Genomic DNA, 19,209 nt, shown 5'->3' on the forward strand with positions numbered 1-19,209 from the left:
ACCCACCGCCCCACCCACCCCCCCACCCACCCCCCCACCCACCCCCCCCCACCCCCCCACCCACCCACCCCCCCCAGCGTAGCCTGTAACAGACTTGTCGGGGCGAGTGCTGCGAGTAGCGGCGCCTGTGGAGGTCGTCACGGAACGCACGAGATGGCGAGCGGCCAACACCACGCCCGGCCGCCTTTGTCTTCATATCGGTGAGTAGGGGTGAGTAGGGGTGAGTAGGGGTGAGTAGGGGCGGGTAGGGGGTGGGTATTGGTGAGGACCTCCTTGATCTCCGTCTCGTGCCCGTGAGCCCCACAAGACCCGGTGGGAATCTCCGTTAGACCCCGTTAGACCCCGTTAGACCACGTTAGACCCCGTTAGACCCCGTTAGACCACGTTAGACCCCGTTAGACCACGTTAGACCCCGTTAGACCCCGTTAGACCACGACAGACCACGACAGACCACGTTAGACCCCGTTAGACCCCGTTAGACCACGACAGACCACGACAGACCACGACAGACCACGTTAGACCCCGTTAGACCACGTTAGACCCCGTTAGACCCGGTTAGACCCCGTTAGACCCCGTTAGACCCCGTTAGACCACGACAGACCACGACAGACCACGACAGACCACGTTAGACCCCGTTAGACCACGTTAGACCCCGTTAGACCCGGTTAGACCACGTTAGACCCCGTTAGACCCCGTTAGACCACGACAGACCACGACAGACCACGACAGACCACGTTAGACCCCGTTAGACCACGTTAGACCCCGTTAGACCCGGTTAGACCCCGTTAGACCACGTTAGACCCCGTTAGACCACGTTAGACCACGTTAGACCCGGTTAGACCCCGTTAGACCCCGTTAGACCCCGTTAGACCCCGTTAGACCACGTTAGACCCCGTTAGACCCCGTTAGGACCACGTTAGACCACGTCTGGACCCCGTTAGACCACGTTTGGACCCCGTTAGACCACGTCTGGACCCCGTTAGACCACGTTAGACCACGTTAGACCCCGTTAGACCCCGTTAGACCACGTTAGACCCCGTTAGACCACGTTAGACCCCGTTAGACCCCGTTAGACCCCGTTAGACCCCGTTAGACCACGTTAGACCCCGTTAGACCCCGTTAGACCACGTTAGACCCCGTTAGACCCCGTTAGACCCCGTTAGACGCCGTTAGACCCCGTTAGACCACGTTAGACCCCGTTAGACCACGTTAGACCCCGTTAGACCACGTTAGACCACGTTAGACCACGTTAGACCCCGTTAGACCACGTTAGACCCCGTTAGACCCCGTTAGACCACGTTAGACCACGTTAGACCACGTTAGACCCCGTTAGACCACGTTAGACCCCGTTAGACCCCGTTAGACGCCGTTAGACCACGTTAGACCCCGTTAGACCACGTTAGACCACGTTAGACCCCGTTAGACGCCGTTAGACCACGTTAGACCCCGTTAGACCCCGTTAGACCACGTTAGACCACGTTAGACCCCGTTAGACCACGTTAGACCACGTTAGACCCCGTTAGACCCCGTTAGACCCCGTTAGACCACGTTAGACCACGTTAGACCACGTTAGACCACGTTAGACCCCGTTAGACCACGTTAGACCACGTTAGACCACGTTAGACCACGTTAGACCCCGTTAGACGCCGTTAGACCACGTTAGACCACGTTAGACCACGTTAGACCACGTTAGACCCCGTTAGACCACGTTAGACCACGTTAGACCACGTTAGACCACGTTAGACCACGTTAGACCACGTTAGACCCCGTTAGACCCCGTTAGACCCCGTTAGACCACGTTAGACCCCGTTAGACCCCGTTAGACCCCGTTAGACCCCGATAGACCCCGTTAGACCACGACAGACCACGACAGACCACGACAGACCACGTTAGACCCCGTTAGACCCCGTTAGACCCCGTTAGACCACGTTAGACCCCGTTAGACCACGTTAGACCCCGTTAGACCCCGTTAGACCACGTTAGACCACGTTAGACCCCGTTAGGACCACGTTAGACCCCGTTAGACCACGTCTGGACCCCGTTAGACCACGTTTGGACCCCGTTAGACCACGTCTGGACCCCGTTAGACCACGTTAGACCACGTTAGACCCCGTTAGACCCCGTTAGACGCCGTTAGACCCCGTTAGACGCCGTTAGACCCCGTTAGACCACGTTAGACCACGTTAGACCACGTTAAACCCCGTTAGACCACGTTAGACCCCGTTAGACCCCGTTAGACCCCGTTAGACCCCGTTAGACCCCGTTAGACCCCGTTAGACCCCGTTAGACCACGTTAGACCACGTTAGACCACGTTAGACCCCGTTAGACCACGTTAGACCCCGTTAGACCCCGTTAGACCCCGTTAGACCACGTTAGACCACGTTAGACCACGTTAGACCCCGTTAGACCACGTTAGACCCCGTTAGACCCCGTTAGACCACGTTAGACCCCCGTTAGACCCCGTTAGACCCCGTTAGACCACGTTAGACCCCGTTAGACCACGTTAGACCACGTTAGACCCCGTTAGACCCCGTTAGACCCCGTTAGACCCCGTTAGACCACGTTAGACCCCGTTAGACCACGTTAGACCACGTTAGACCACGTTAGACCCCGTTAGACCACGTTAGACCCCGTTAGACCACGTTAGACCCCGTTAGACCCCGTTAGACCCCGTTAGACCACGTTAGACCCCGTTAGGACCCCGTTAGACCACGTTAGACCCCGTTAGACCACGTTAGACCCCGTTAGACCCCATTAGACCCCGTTAGACCCCGTTAGGACCCCGTTAGACCACGTTTGGACCCCGTTAGACCACGTCTGGACCCCGTTAGACCCCGTTAGACCCCGTTAGACCACGTCTGGACCCCGTTAGGACCCCGTTAGACCACGTTAAACCCCGTTAGACCACGTCTGGGCCTCTGTTCCACCCCCCCCGCCCCCCCCCCCCCCCTCGTACCGGTGAAGCCCATGAGGGCGCCGTCGCGCGCGTGCCGCGCCAGCCCCTCGGGGTCGCGGAAGTCGATGTGCACCATGTCTACGGCCTGCAGGCCCAGCGCCCGCGCCACCACCACCACGTGCTGGCGCGCGTACAGCAGCTCACGCGCGTCGGACGTGCGCGTCGCCCCTGCACGGGGCGGGGGGGGGGGAGGCGTGGGGATGAGACGGAGGAGATGGAGACGTGGGGAGACACGTGGAGGAGAGGGGAGGTATGATGAAAAGAGGGAGACACGGGGAGGAGAGACGTGGGGAGAGAGGGGAGACAGGGAGGAAGAGAGACATGGGGAGAGACGTGGAGGAGAGGGGATGCATGCGGAGGGGAGGGGAGACATGGGGAGAGGGGAGACACAGGGAGGAGAGGAGAGACATGGGGAGAGACGTGTGGGAGACACATGGGGAGAGAGGGGAGAGACATGGGAGAGACGTGGGGGAGAGACACGGGGAGAGAGGGGAGAGACATGGGGAGAGACGTGGGGGAGAGACACGGGGAGAGACGTGGGGAGAGGGGAGACAAGGGGAGGAGAGACATGGGGAGACACGGGGAGGAGAGGAGAGACGTGGGGGAGAGGGGAGACACTTGGAGGAGATTGGCGAAGGGTGGAGGTGAACAGAGATGCGTAGAGAGGCACGGGGCGATGAACGGCACGCACCGATGCTGGCACAGAAGTCGTCGGATCCGAAGACGATGCCGGCGAGAGTCAGTCCCACGCGCTCCCCCACGGAGATCGCCGCACAGCAGATCTCCTGCAGCGGACATGGCGAGACACGGGGAAGACGCGGAGACATGAGCGAAGAAAAGGGGACACGGGGAGACGCGGGGAGACGCGGGGAGACACGGGAAGACACGGGAAGACACGGGGAGACGCGGAGACATGAGTGAAGAAAAGGGGACACGGGGAGACACGGGGAGATGTGGCGAGACGCGGGGAGACGCGGGGAGATGTGGCGTGATGTGGGGAGACGCGGGGAGACACGGGGAGACATAGGGAAAGACACGGAAGGAGACACGGAGACATGAGTGAAGAAAAGGGGACACGAGGAGACACGGGGAGACGTGGCGAGACGCGAGGAGACGCGGGGAGACACGGGGAGACATGGGGAGAACGGGGAGACACGGGGAGACGCGGGGAGACACGGGGAGACGCGGGGAGACGCGGGGAGACATAGGGAAAGACACGGAAGGAGACACGGAGACATGAGTGAAGAAAAGGGGACACGGGGAGACACGGGGAGACGCGGGGAGATGCGGGGAGACACGGGGAGACACGGGGAGACACGGGGAGACACGGGGAGACGCGGGGAGACGCGGGGAGACGCGGGGAGACACGGGGAGACACGGGGAGACGCGGGGAGACGCGGGGAGACACGGGGAGACGCGGGGAGACACGGGGAGACGCGGGGAGACACGGGGAGACGCGGGGAGACGCGGGGAGACACGGGGAGACACGGGGAGACACGGGGAGACACGGGGAGACACGCGGGAGATGTGGGGAGATGCGGGAAGACACGGTAGGAGACACGGAGAGACGCGGTGAGACGCGGGGAGACACGGGGAGACACGGGGAGACGCGGGGAGACGCGGGGAGACGCGGGGAGACGCGGGGAGACACGGGGAGACACGGGGAGACACGGGGAGACGCGGGGAGACACGGGGAGACACGGGGAGACACGGGGAGACGCGGGGAGACACGGGGAGACACGGGGAGACATAGGGAAAGACACGGAAGGAGACACGGAGACATGAGTGAAGAAAAGGAGACGCGGGGAGACACGGGGAGACACGGGGAGACACGGGGAGACGCGGGGAGACGCGGGGAGACGCGGGGAGACGCGGGGAGACGCGGGGAGACGCGGGGAGACACGGGGAGACGCGGGGAGACGCGGGGAGACACGGGGAGACGCGGGGAGACGCGGGGAGACGCGGGGAGACGCGGGGAGACACGGGGAGACGCGGGGAGACGCGGGGAGACATAGGGGAAGACACGGAAGGAGACACGGAGACATGAGTGAAGAAAAGGAGACACGGGGAGACACGGGGGAGACGTGGGGAAACGCGGGGAGACACGGGAGGAGACACGGAGACATGCGTAAGACACAAACATGATGGGTCAGGGCAGCGGACAAGAGAGAAGTGTCCCCTTGCATCTCCTTTCATCTCTCTGGTAATGGCAGTGGTGACCATGACGATGATGATGACAGTGACGACAAGTGGTAGCGATGGAAATCGTGATGACAGTGATGATGACAGTGATGATGATGATGATCAATGTTGATGAAAGTGATGACAGCGACGATAACAGTGGTAACGATGATTAACGTGATGATGAATGTGATGACGACATTGATCATGGCGATTATTAATGATGAAAGTGATGATGATGAAGGTGATGATGATGATGGTGGTGGTGATGATGATGACGGTGATGACGGTGGTGGTGATGATAACGATGATGGAGGTGGTGATGATGATTGACGAGGAAAGTGATGATGGTGATGGTGGTGATAATTGACGATGAAAGTGGTAATGATGACGGTGATGATGATGATGATGACGGTGATGACGGTGGTGGTGGTGGTGATAACGATGATGGAGGTGGTGATGATGATTGACGATGAAAGTGATGATGACGATGATGATGATGATGATAGTGATGATGGTGATAGTGATGATGACAGTGATGATGATGATAGTGATGATGGTGGTGGTGGTGGTGATGATTATTAATGATGAAAGTGATGATGACAGTGATGGTGTTGGTGGTGATGATGACGGTGATGATGACGGTGATGATGACGATGACAGTGATGACGACGATGATGCCGGCGGTGACTACGTCATTGATGACCATCACATCGACGTTGCTGATGATGAACGGGGGCTGGTGAATGGGTGGGGGGGGGGGAGCGGTGGCGCCGCGGTTAGCGCAACCGCACCGCTAGACCCGGCAGGAGACACTCCCGCTCACGGCCAACATCAGTGGCGAGCGACACCCGGACCCGGCGCTTGGAGTCTTCCCCCGTCCGCCGGGTGCGGAACGACCGGCGCGGTGAAGTACGTTGACGATGCTCACCCTGAGGTCAAGCAGTCCCACGGCGCTCTCCACGAACGTGATGAGGTTAATCGGTGCGGGCAGCTCTCGTTCCGCCACTGCCTTCTCAAAGTGCTCGGCAAACTGGGGAGGGAGGTGGGGACAAGGGCGCCACTCCATGTTACTATGGCAGAGTAAAACAATTAATAAAAAAAATGACAATTTTTTTTTTGTCTTTCGGTAAATTTCATTTTGTACCTACGTGACTTTACCGAAAGAACTAAGGTGTATGAATCCTTGCAGTCACGAAAGCTTCAAATCATGATTTTTTTTTTTGTCATTTCAGCACGGCCCGAGGTCCCGGAAACGCCGAACGGCCGGTAACAAACGGCACTCTTAAACTCGTCGACGGGTCAAAGCGACTTGCTGCTCGTGCCAGAATGGAGGCACGCGCCCCGTGCTCGCCCCTCCTGCTCACAGCCGTCGTGTGGAGACACTCGTGGCGGGAATTCCACGTTCCTATGGCGGCAGCGAGTATATCCAAACAAACAAACGGTGTTCGATCTTGATAATTGGTTTTTTACCCTTCTATCTGGCAACAAAACGGACACCTTTTTTTACAAGGAGTCATGTTTACATAGACCACAATACCTGCAGTCATAATGCAAACAAAAGACATAACTCTGATAATGTGCACTGTCCTTGAAGTTGATTGGTCCACACCCGAGACAGCTTTCCTTAGAGCCTAGTCTCACATGGGTTGGACCAGATGACGCCAACAAGCGGACCAATCAACTTAAAGGACAGTGCATACATTATCAGAGTTGTGTTTTTTGTTTGCATTAAGACTGCAGGTATTGTGGTCTATGTAAACATGACTCCTTGTAAAAAAAAGTGTGTCAGTTTTGTTGCCAGATAGAAGGGTAAAAAAAACAATTATCATATTTTTTACTGGCAAATGAGGTTCTAATGGTGTTCGATCTTCTCCGCATGACGCTGCTCATTTTATCGACCCCGGACGCTGTGGTGATGATGACCAAGCTCGCAGTTGACCTCGCTTCTTAACAACAAAATAAAAATTTAACACGTAGCAGGCTTTCGCGACCAATATTATTCATAATCAACGTTTTTGGGTTTAGATCGCGTGATTTATAAATGTGTCGTAACCCTCCACCACCCGACACGGCCAATCAGTAAAAAAGTGTCACGTTGACAAAGACAAATAGTTCACTGCTTTAGCCCACCGGTGTGTTGATGCGTGAAATTGTGAATGTTGTGGTTTGACGCTTCAACACACACACCGGTGGGGGCTAAAGCAGTGAACTATTTTGTCTTTTGTCAACGTGACACTTTTTTACTGATTGGCCGTGTCGGGTGGTGGAGGGTTACGACACATTTATAAATAACGCGATCTAACACCCAAAAACGTTGATTATGAATAAAAAAAAAATGCTAATTGCTACCGACTCACCCATCGGATGTCGTCCACCGAGTCCACCTTGGGCAGGAGGATGGTGGGGGGCAGCACCGGCCCCCCCAGCAAGGCGCGGAGGTCGTCATCGGCGAGGCCGCTGGCGACGGCGTTGATGCGGACGCTGGGCTCGGTGCGGCCCAGGCTCAGCTCGCTGAGCATGCGCACAACCGTGTCACGCGCCACGTCCTACACGCGGACACGGTGGCGGTGGTGGTGATAGTGATGTTACTGATGGTGGTGGTGACGATGTTAATGATGGCGATGATGTTAATGATAGTGGCGATGGTGGTGGTGATGTTGATGCTGGTGACGATGTTAACGATGGCGGTGGTGGTGATGTTAATGATGGCGGTGATGTTAATGATAGTGGCGATGGTGGTGGTGATGTTGATGCTGGTGATAGTGATGTTACTGATGGTGGTGGTGGTGATGATGTTAATGACGGCGGTGATGTTAATGATAGTGGCGATGGTGGTGGCGATGTTGATGCTGGTGATGATGTCAACGATGGTGGTGGTGGTGATGATGTTAATGATGGCGGTGGTGTTAATGATAGTGGCGATGGTGGTGGTGATGTTGATGCTGGTGATGATGTTGATGCTGGTGATAGTGATGTTACTGATGGTGGTGGTGACGATGTTAATGATGGCGGTGGTGTTAATGATAGTGGCGATGGTGGTGGTGATGTTGATGCTGGTGATGATGTTATTGATGGTGGTGGTGGTGATGATGTTAATGATGGTGGTGGTGGTGGTGTTAATGATGGCAGTGATGTTAATGATAGTGGCGATGGTGGTGGTGATGTTGATGCTGGTGATGATGTCAACGATGGTGGTGGTGGTGACGATGTTAATGATGGCGGTGATGTTAATGATAGTGGCGATGGTGGTGGTGATGTTGATGCTGGTGATGATGTTAACGATGATGGGGAGCGGTGGTGCAGCGGTTAGAGCGCTGCGTGATGAACCCAGTTACCACAGTTCGATTCCCGCTCATGGCCACGAACACTGGTGACGATTATTTAAACCGGTTCTGGGCCTCCCCTAGGTCGATTCAGCCTCAAATGAGTACCTGGAGCGATGTGTAAACATCGCCACTCGGGAGACAAAAGCGGCAGCCGGGCATGGTGCTGGCCACCCACCCCCTCGTGTGCCATGCAGATCTTCATAGGTGCTGCTACTCGCTAACAACACTTGCCCCAACGGTCTGTTAAGGCTATACAGGGGACCTTTGTCTTTGGTGATGGTGGTGGTGTTGAAACAGTAGGGGGGGGGGGCACAGGTGCATCTGTCATCTCAGTCCAGTCAACCCATGGCACCACCCGGGTCTGTCCCGTGACCTCCGGCCAGCGGCGAGCCATCCGACACTTTCACGCGACAGCGTCAAGGTGCACCTAGCCTGGCACAGGCGTCGTGGTGACGTCGGCGCCCAGGATTGTTCAGCCGACGCTGGGGGGGGGGGGGGGGGGAACGAAGCCTTCCTGCTCCCGGACATCCGAAACGTGATGCACGTCTCTTCGATTTCCGTGGTCCGTGCAAGACGCACCTAAACTCAAGACCTCGCCCTGCCAGCGCTTCTAAAATGTAAAATGAAAACCCTCTATTTACCTTTTCATTAATTTACTTACATTACCGCTTGCCTTTCGGAGGCTACTCGTTGCGCACGGTCTGCACTTCATTTCGGCGCGCGGTTGGCAATAGACTCTGCTCAGTCGGCGTTTGCCGCTGTGGTCGTGACGGGTCTCTGTCGCCATTCCTGCTGCTCTGTGCCCCCTGCACTGGTCCCGTTCCGCTGTAATGTGCACCGATGCCTACTTTACTGGGGGCGATATTGGCATGTATGAAATAAAGATAAGAGAGACTTAGTGGTGAGCGGCGGATGTTGCTGGTGTGAAGGCGATTATGGTGGTTGGCGATGGTGGTTATCCATAAGAGGTTTTTAGGGTTAGATCGCGTTATTTATGTGATCTAACCCCAAAAAAACCTCTATTATGGATGATATTGGTCAGTTATATGGCCAGTGAGAGAGTAGCGACATTCGCCACTGCTATTGACCGTGAGCTGGAATCCAACTCGGGTCGTCAGGATCGTAGCGGAGCGCACTAACCACTGCGCCGCCACTTCCCACATTACAGTGGCCACCATCGCCACCATCACCATCGGCACCACCATCAACATCGCCACCACCAACACTGCCATCGCCATCATCGCCCCCACCGCCACCATCACCATCACCACCACCACCACCGCCACCATCGCCATCGCCGCCGCCACCACCGCCACCATCGCCACCACCACGACCACCACCATCGCCGCCACCACCACCACCGCGGCCGTCACCTTTCTGTTCTGCGCCACTCCGTCCTCGCAGTCCATGACGGCGCAGTCGGCGCCGAGCGTTGGCAGCTTGCGCAGCTTCCTCTCATCGTCTCCCGGCACGTAGAGCACCGCCCGGCGGGGCACGTTGCGCCCGTCCCCGTGCACCAGGCGCCGGGCGGGGGGAGCCGGGGCCCCCGCCCTGACCAGCAGCCCCCCACTCGGCCTGCGCCCGCGACGTCACACGCCAAAGACAAAGGTTCCCCCGCGTGGCTGTTAACGGGCCGCGGGGGCAAGTGCTGTTGGCGAGCGGCAGGGCCTACATAATGGCTCTGCGACACGTGCTGTGAAGGAGGGCCATTGCTCGAAATGTCACCTATTGCATATTTTTCCTTTTCAGGCTACAAGCGCGCACGCACAGAGTGGTGTTGTATGAATGTCGGACTTCTTTCGGAGGTGTGGGGGAAGGATAATGAACTAAACACACAAAAGGAGATAAAAATTAATTAGTTTTGAATGTAGATGATTTAAAAATGCATAGCTACCAGTGGCTTCCTAATATCGGAGGGAAAAGCATTCCAGACGGCCGCAGATGCGCATCTGAAAGTGCACGATGCGGTGACCACTGTCTTTGTCGATGGCTAGTGTTGTTAACGCTTTCCCGTTCTGATGACATACATCATCAGTTTTTATTCCGATTCCGTTCCGATCACGTAAGTGTACATATGGAGTGGAATCGGACATAAAAGGCCATGTGGCAGGTGGATTTCTTCACATGTTTGTCAAATCGCCCGATGATGCTGGATGTAATTACCAGCAAAACGTCGTAGTGAAATTGTAAATGTTGTCGATTTGCTCTCCAACACATCGGTGGGCTGAAGTAGTGACGAATTGGCGCGTTGTTTCCGTGACAACCCTTACTGGCTGTGGCAGGTGGTGGACGGTTACGACACATTTATAAATAACGCAATCTAACCCAAAAACCTTTATTATGAATAATATTGGTCGCGAAAGCCTACGTGTTAAACCGCGTGGCATAGTTTGGCACCAGCTATCATAGAGTGCGTAGCCTAATATATCAGAGTGCGGTCGTGCCGCTCAAGTTCTCTGCGGCGAGTAACAATGTCTTTAAAAATAACGGCGCCACGCCTCTCTAAATAAAACTAACCCTGAGCCGCTTGCGTCTTGCGAGATACAGCGGTGAACGGGACACCGACCCTGCAACTTGAAGATGTCTCGGAATGGGAAAGAGTTTAATGACACTGAACGTGCAGAGTTGGATTGTTGATAACACTGGTCAACAAAAAAAAAAAACATTTTTTTCTAGCCTGGACTTTTGCAGCTGTTCTAGACTAATTTCAGGGTGCCGATTCCAAATCTGATCTCAGATTTGCTCTATCACATCTCACTTTATGCTATCGGCATACCCCATTTTCATTGATTTTACCCAAAATTAACTCTGTCACTTATGATTGCAAGTTGTTGCAAATCAGTGACTGCTTTAGTGTTAAAATATGGTGCTGTATTTTTAGAAAAGTGTGTTTATAATATAATTTTATGTAGATATCCACATTTATTTAATATTTTTCTTCTGCAGTTTTTATTGAAAATGCAATATTTGATATCTCAAAAACCTGATGTGATAGACAAAAACTGATGCCAGATTTGGAAGCACCCCAAAATTACCTTAAACCCGTTGGAATACCTTATGCCAGAAAAAGTGTGTTGACCAGTGTAAGTGGACGTGATACGAACTGCAATGCCCAGATATGTCCAGCAGATGGCACACCCCATTGCGGTTACCATTAAGCCAATGGTGTTGTTTGTATTCGTGTCAGTTATCACAGGTTGTATATAGATCACATTCAATACCACACGTCTCTGGTCTCTCCCGATCTGAAATAGCCCTCACTGGGGCATACTTGGTAGAACTTAATCACGTAAACGTTGCGACTGACTGGACGTCAAAACAATGAGAGGGTCTTCTTGGTTCTTTCGGTAAAGTCACGTAGAAGGGAAGTAATAAAATAATAAAACATTACTTCCCTTCTACGTAACTTTACCGAAAGAACCAAGAAGACGAATCCCTGCAATCACGAAAGCTTTAAATCGAAATTTAATGAGAGGGTCACCACCTGTCTGGGGTTTGCCACAGACAGTCCGGGGAATGGGCATCTGTGTACAGGTGGCAGGAGTTGATTGGTACAGAGATCTGGTACCGGCGAGGTTTTGAAGCTTGTCGAAGCGAAGTGCGATAACGTTGCACAGTTTTGAAGGTTTTTTTTATTTATTTTCCGGCATAGTATCCTTCCAATCGGTTTCGTCTTTCGTATTGGCTGATGTAGATGCAGAGCAACAACTACAATTTCACATTGAGGTGGCCAAGCCAGACAGCTGCATCAGGAACAGCGGAGTATATCATCACTGTCATGTTTCCTTCCTATTTGTGGATCGGCTATTGCGTCGCTATACGTTGTACAGTCTGTTCTGGATGACCAGTCGCACACTGGAGAGTTTTAAATGTTCCACTTGTGCATCAGGTATCAGCATCTGCCATGGTTTGTGCGGATTCCGTTTTGGGTGGACCATGAGCTTTTTGGAAGATCATACCCAGGGTTGTAGGTCAGAGATAAGAAGCTTGTCCAGCCTTCTCGATAAGAAAGAAGTATTCAATTCTAGATTTGAAGCTTTCGTGACTGCAAGGATTCATACTCTTAGGTTTTTTCGGTAAAGTCACGTAGGTAAAAAATACAATTAAAAGTTAATAAAAGCAATAATGGAAATAAAATAAAATAACTTCTACCGTGATGATGGGTACAAACTGAGTAATCATTGGAAAGATGTTATTAAACCACGTAAAAAAGATTTAACTACACATATTTGTACCATCTTATTTGACAGGTACTTTTCTACTTTACCAAGTGTTGACATCCCCATCGTTTAACAGCACTGCTTTCTTGTATTTGGATTCTCAACCAACATCGGTTTAGGTCGAGGTACACCGATTGTTTTCTTGCACATGTTGACGTTGACCAATTTCTCTTGCAGCCTCGCCCACCACCCCCACGTTCCATTCCCTGGTTACCACATTCAGATAAGCCCCTCCCCCCTTAACTTGTATTTAAGGGCTGGTCTTTTGGAATTTTCCTCACTTGATACAGTAATTTTAGCTCGGTCCCACCTGATGATGGAGACTTGTGTTGCCTCCGAAACGTCGTGATTTATTATTTTATTTCAATTATTACTTTTATTAACTTTTAATTTAATTTTTTACCTACGTGACTTTACCGAAAAAACCTAAGAGTAAGAAGTATTCAGTAAATACCACATTGGTGTTGGGTGTACTCGGACGAATGAACTTTTTCATCCACGCAGGTCGTGGTGCTTTCAGTTTTTATTTTACGTATGAAACTATTTAACCTGGACAATTCCTTGCAGGTGCAACAACTCGTTTGCAAGGGGTTTCCCAGGGTGTCAAGTGACGCCCACATGGCAAACACGTACTACGTGCATCCCACTGGGATTTTTGCACACAGCGTTGGTGTACGGTGATTTTTTCCCGCAATATTTTGCTGTCTTTTCTTGGATTTTCTGTTTGCACTTATTCACATATTCACTTTAAGATGTTTTTGTTTGTTGCAGGTGCGGGTGCACCCGATTCAAGAGCCGAATGGCTCACAGGGCTATACCTAATACATGAACTTGAACTTGCACGTACTAGCACATTTCGCGACGGGGACTGCAAGATCTGACCGTCTCCGTCCAGTGCCCGCCGAGCTCATTGGCGTCCTGTTGCCGAACGAACACGTTATAAGGTCGCGCTCGTTACACACAAATTGCTGACCACAAATGAACCACAATATCTTGCTGATGTTGTTGAGGAGCATAAAGCATCACGCCAACTCCAGTCATCCTCGCAACGGCGGCTTTTGGCTAAGCCATCGGACAAAGACGGTGGTCACTGCATCGCGCGGCATTTTTGGATGCGCTTCTGCAGCCGTCTGGAACGCTCTACCCCCTCCGATATTAGGAAGGCACTGGAGCTATGCAAACCACCACTGCTCTACGCATGCATGTATGTTGAGCTTCCTTTGCACTGTACGTAGCCAACCGTGCCAGGTAGACAAGCAGTCTACCTGGCTCGCTTCACTATTCTGGCAAATCGCCCGATGATGCTGGATGTAATTACCAGCGAAACGTCAAAGTACTCAAATTGTGAATGTTTTGGATTCACTCTCCAACACACCTTTGGGCTGAAGCAGTGATATTGGGCACGTTTCGTTTACGTGACAAACCTTACCGACCGTGTCGGGTGGTGGCGGATTACGGCACATTTCTACTTTTTAGTTTTCAGTTTCATTTATTAGTTATAACCCTAAAATTTCGATTTAAAGCTTTCGTGACTGCAGGGATTCATCTTATTGGTTCTTTCGGTAAAGTCACGTAGAAGGGAAGTCTGTCGAGACGACAGACCTGGTTTCACCTGAGGACGGCTGCTTGCGTTGTGGCCGAAACGTCGTGAGAATTATTTTATTATGTTTTATTTTTATTATTTTATTACTTCCCTTCTACGTGATGACTTTACCGAAAGAACCAAGAAGATATGTATAACCCTGTGAGCCATGCGGCTCTTGACTCGGGTGCAACCGCAACAAAAACATGGACAAGAAACATCTTAAAGTGACTAAACGCAACAGAAAAATCCTGGGATAAACAGCAAAGTCTTCCAGAAAAAAACACCGTATTTCAACGCTGTGTGCAAAACATCCCAGTGGGATGCAATTCAAACAATAACAACCATAAGACAATGTAGATTAAAGTTATCAGGCTAACTCTGTACTACAAAAAACAAACATGGCTAAACCAAAACGTTTTCAAACCCCCACCCCAAAAAACTTTACTATGAATAACATTGGTCGTGAAAGCCCTACGTGTCAACCCGAATCGAATGCAGTTAACGTGTTCAATGTTTCAACTGTCGCTCAGAAAGAACGACTTCAAAGGACGACTTCAAAGGGCGACTTCAAAGGGACGACCTCTGCATTGCAGATCCGCTGTGCGCTCATCACAACAACAACCCACGCTCGCATCACACCCAAAGTGAGGGTTCCACAAACGGTTTAAGTGCATCGGTGCTTCACGTAGAACATTGTATACGACGCATTGTGCACGACGTGCCATGCCGAGTGTTTATAGAATGCAAAACTCCGGCGTTCTTTGAAAACCCCATCCCGTAGTTGGGCTGCGAGACCCTCACCGACCCTGCCCGGAAATCGACGACCTCTGCCGGTACCCGACCTAGGCAAGAGCGGAGGCTTCGCGGCCTAAACGCAACAAAATGCATTTTACGGCCGGCGAACGGAGCCACGAGCGGGGCCGTTCGACAGCGAGCGATTGCAAACGTTGTTACTTGCAAACGAGTGCGAACTGAGGCGTTTTACGAGGCGAATCGATCGCAAATACCTCCAGCGAAGCCACGGCCAAAGACGACAACAGGGCGCCGCCATCTTTGCACTCCGTTCGTAGGCGCGCAACGTCGCTCGATCCCATTGGTCGAACGCCAGCGACGCGCTCGACCAATCGGAGCGCGTGTTGCTTGGCACGTCGACGGTTGTTATGGAGACGGGGCGGGGGGGGCGGGGCGTTGTTGGAGTGACATCATCACAGGGTGGGGGAGGTCCCGTGGGGAGCGGTGGCGCAGCGGTTAGCGCGCTGCAAAACCCGGTCACCTGAGTTCACTCGAGAAATTGGATAAGCTATTTTTTTTTCACGGATGTCCAGTAAAGGGGGCACGCGGGGTCAGAACGTTACAACAGCAGGACAAAAGCACGATATGAGTGCAAAGTATAGGAAAGGCAAAGAAACCATTAAAAAAATATATATAGTATAAAAAATAAAGCTAAACTATCCATAATAGAGGTTTTTATTTATCCTGTATTATGGATAGTTTAGATAGATTATGGATAGACAAAACTAAAATCGTTTAACCTTACGTTCCCCGCTCACAGCCACGGCCAACACCACAGTGACAATTATCTGAACCGGTGCTGGGCCTCCCCTAGGTCGACTCAGCCTCAAACGAGTACTTGTGGTGCGGTGTGTAGTAAACATCGCCACTGGGGAGACAAAGGCGGCCGGGCGTGGTGCTGGCCACCCACCCCCTCGTGTGCCACAGTGCCAGCCTTAATAGGCGCTCGCTAACAGCACGAGGTGGTCACGTGTTGTTGTTGTGGCTGATTAGAGCCAGACGCATGGCCGATGGAGATTAATGATTCTGTGTAAGATACCGCACTGTTCCATATCCTCTCTTGTCAATGGCACCATAACATGTACCGATTAGCTATACAGCTCAGTCGGCCTTACCTGCTAAATAAAAATAGTTCCATAGAATGTAAATGATAAAATAATAAAAATAAAACATAATAATTCTCACGACGTTTCGGCCACAACGCAAGCAGCCGTCCTCAGGTGAAGAACAGGTCTGTCAGACGCTGTCTTTCTGACAGACCTGTTCTTCACCTGAGGACGGCTGCTTGCGTTGTGGCCGAAACATCGTGAGAATTATTATGTTTTATTTTTATTATTTTATTATTTCCCTTCTACGTGACTTTACCGAAAGAACCAAGAAGATGAATCCCTGCAGTCACGAAGCTTTAAATCGAAAAATAGTTCCATGGTTTAGTTTAATCTGGCCAAACAGAAGCTGCTTGGACATGCGGTGGCAGGGCATGTGGGCTACATGACCCAGCCAACACAGCCTCGCTTGCCGGCAGAGCTCACTGATGGGACTGTGTCCAAATCTTTCAGGGAATCTGTGAGCTCCTCACAAAATCCATTCTGGTTAAACACAGGATGGATCCTAGATTTGAAGCTTTCGTGACTGCAATGATTCATATTCTTAGGTTTTTTCCGGTAAAGTCACGTAGGTAAAAAAACATTAAAAAGTAAAATAAAATAAAAGTCACGACGTTTCGGAGGCAACACAAGCTTCCGTCTTCAGTACCACCTGAAGACGGAAGCTTGTGTTGCCTCCGAAACGTCGTGATTTTTATTTTATTTTACTTTTTAATGTTGTTTACCTACGTGACTTTACCGAAAAAACCTAAGAATACATGATGGATCGTAGGCAAGCCAGCCTGAATGTTTCAAGTCGTCCGTTAACAGGACTCCAAGTTTCATAAGCGTAGAGAAGGGAGGGCATGACTGTGGCCGGGAAAACTTGGAGCTTCATATGGAGTGATAGATCAGGTAGCTTCCACAGAGCGTTACGCAGCTGATGAAAAGATAATGCCGCTCGACTGATTCTGAGTGAGACCTCTGGAGCCAACCCAGAGCTGGACATAAACCCACTGCCCAGGTATGGAAAGTTCTCCACTCCCTCCACAACTGCCCCATCGCTCATTGGAAGATGAGGGAGTGGAGTATTTGATGACATAAAATACCCAGGCTGGTGCTGCGTTTTTTTGGGGCTGATGGTAAGAAGACCTCACCTCTTAGTAGCACGCTCCAGGTCAAGCAGCCGTGCCTTCAACTCCTCAGAGTGAGAAACAATCACCAGATTCATCTTCTTGGTTCTTTCGGTAAAGTCACGTAGAATGGAAATAATAAAAATAAAACATAATAAAATAATTCTCACGACGTTTCGGCCAGAACGCAAGCAGCCGTCCTCAGGTGAAGAACAGGTCTGTCGGAAAGACAGCGTCTCTGTCGGAAAGACAGCATCTTTCTGACGTTTCGATCGCAACACAGGCAATCGTTTTAAAGCTTTCGTGACTGCAGGGATTCATCTTCTTGGTTATTTCGGTAAAGTCACGTAGAATGGAAATATTATTATATTATTTTAGTATGTTTTATTTTCATTATTTTATTATTTACATTCTACGTGACTTTACCGAAAGAACCAAGAAGACAGACAATCGTCTTCAGGTGAGAATCATTGCCAGGACCTGTCCCGGCACACCGAGGAGGGAGATGCCCCAGTAGTTCTTGCAATCAGTGCGGTCCCCCTTCTCACAAATGGGGACCACAAGGAGGGCATCCTTCCACTCCTGTGGAACCCGTCCTGTGGACCAGACGGTTGCAATGATGTCACGTGGGGCAGTCTGCACACAAACGCGACCCTCCCGAGGCAGTTCGCTTGAGAGGTCATCGCTACCCGACGCGTTCGCTGCTTTCAAACTCTGGATCACATTTCACACTTCCCCAAACAGAAGGCACATCAGCCAGCCCCTCGCAAGGAGTGACCGCTTCTTCCAATATTTGAGACACGGCAACACCAGCAGAGCCAGCCCCGCCTTGCCCTACGACACAAACCGTATCTCTCCATAATAACATTCCTTTCCTTTGTTACTGCTAATCCCTGCACCCCCCTTGGTTGCTGCTGATCCTGCATAATGCATGGGCATAATATGACTTTGACACCCCCCCGCCCAACGCCTACGCATTTTCCATGAATATGCTAAATCCCTCTTCACATGCACATTCTTTTTGTTAAGGCGCTCTTCAACCCCCAATGCAGCTTATATATAAGCTCCTAGTTTGGTAGTGTCTCATTCTTCACCTGAAGACGGCTGCTTGCGTTGTAGCCGAAACGTCGTGAGAATTGTTTTATTATGTTTTATTTTTATTATTTTATTACTTCCCTTCTACGTGACTTTACCGAAAGAAACAAGAAGAAAAAAGGCTCACCCTCTTAAGCCTCACCTTACCGTATGAATAAAAAGTGTGCCGTACTTGGCCCTTCCCCCCTTCTCCAACCATTATAGAAACGGAGTGGTAGCTCCTGCAATCTCTCATTTACTTGATACAGCTGTCGTGGCTGTGACGGTTCCACCTGAAGACGGAAGCTTGTGTTGCCTCCGAAACGTCGTGATTTTTATTTTATTTTACTTTTATTAATTTTAATGTTTTACCTACGTGACTTTACCGAAAAAACCTAAGAACATGAATCCTTGCAGTCACGAAAGCTTCAAATCTAGAATTGCCCTATGACATTGTGTAAAGCCGAGGGGTTTCCCCTAGTCGAAATGCTCAGCAAACCCTACGAACTCGTTAATCGGGTTCAGAGGTCTGATTACCGTTAATTTCCTTCAGGATGGTGATCGGTGTGGCGCTGCAGGTTACTTTGTATTATCGCGTGCTTCTTTCGGATGGCGTTGTGAAAAGCAACAGTTTTTATTTTTTCCTAACACAGGCAGTTTCCATTTCCTCAGCAACCCGCGGAAATGGAATCATTTACGACACCATCACCACCATCATTGCCTCCACGAGCATGACCACAGGCATCAGGGTGCTGCCCAGGCGAGATGTTGACTACCTCGCCTGGTGTACAGGAGGTCGTGGGTTCGATCACCAAGCCTCACTCCTGTATATTTGGAGTTTGCGTGTCTCTCT

At 51.4% G+C, this 19,209-nt stretch overlaps 1 protein-coding gene across 1 annotated transcript in view; it reads right to left on the reverse strand.

Moving 5' to 3' along the window:
- LOC133357313 (citramalyl-CoA lyase, mitochondrial-like) overlaps positions 1–15,405 on the reverse strand; it is an 18,846-nt gene extending 3,441 nt beyond the window's left edge. The window contains exons 1-6 of the mRNA XM_061575194.1: positions 15,280–15,405; positions 9,841–10,042; positions 7,499–7,687; positions 6,070–6,171; positions 3,649–3,742; positions 2,958–3,125 (exon numbers count right to left, since the gene is read on the reverse strand). Coding sequence (XP_061431178.1) covers positions 2,958–3,125; positions 3,649–3,742; positions 6,070–6,171; positions 7,499–7,687; positions 9,841–10,042; positions 15,280–15,323 — 799 coding nt within the window. The 5' untranslated portion in view covers positions 15,324–15,405. The remainder of the gene's footprint in view (positions 1–2,957; positions 3,126–3,648; positions 3,743–6,069; positions 6,172–7,498; positions 7,688–9,840; positions 10,043–15,279) is intronic.
- Positions 15,406–19,209: the final 3,804 nt, after the last annotated feature.

This window comes from Lethenteron reissneri, chromosome 57 (genome assembly GCF_015708825.2).
Source record: "Lethenteron reissneri isolate LAM-NWPU_2019-01 chromosome 57, ASM1570882v1, whole genome shotgun sequence".
Taxonomy (NCBI): Eukaryota; Metazoa; Chordata; class Hyperoartia; order Petromyzontiformes; family Petromyzontidae; genus Lethenteron; species Lethenteron reissneri.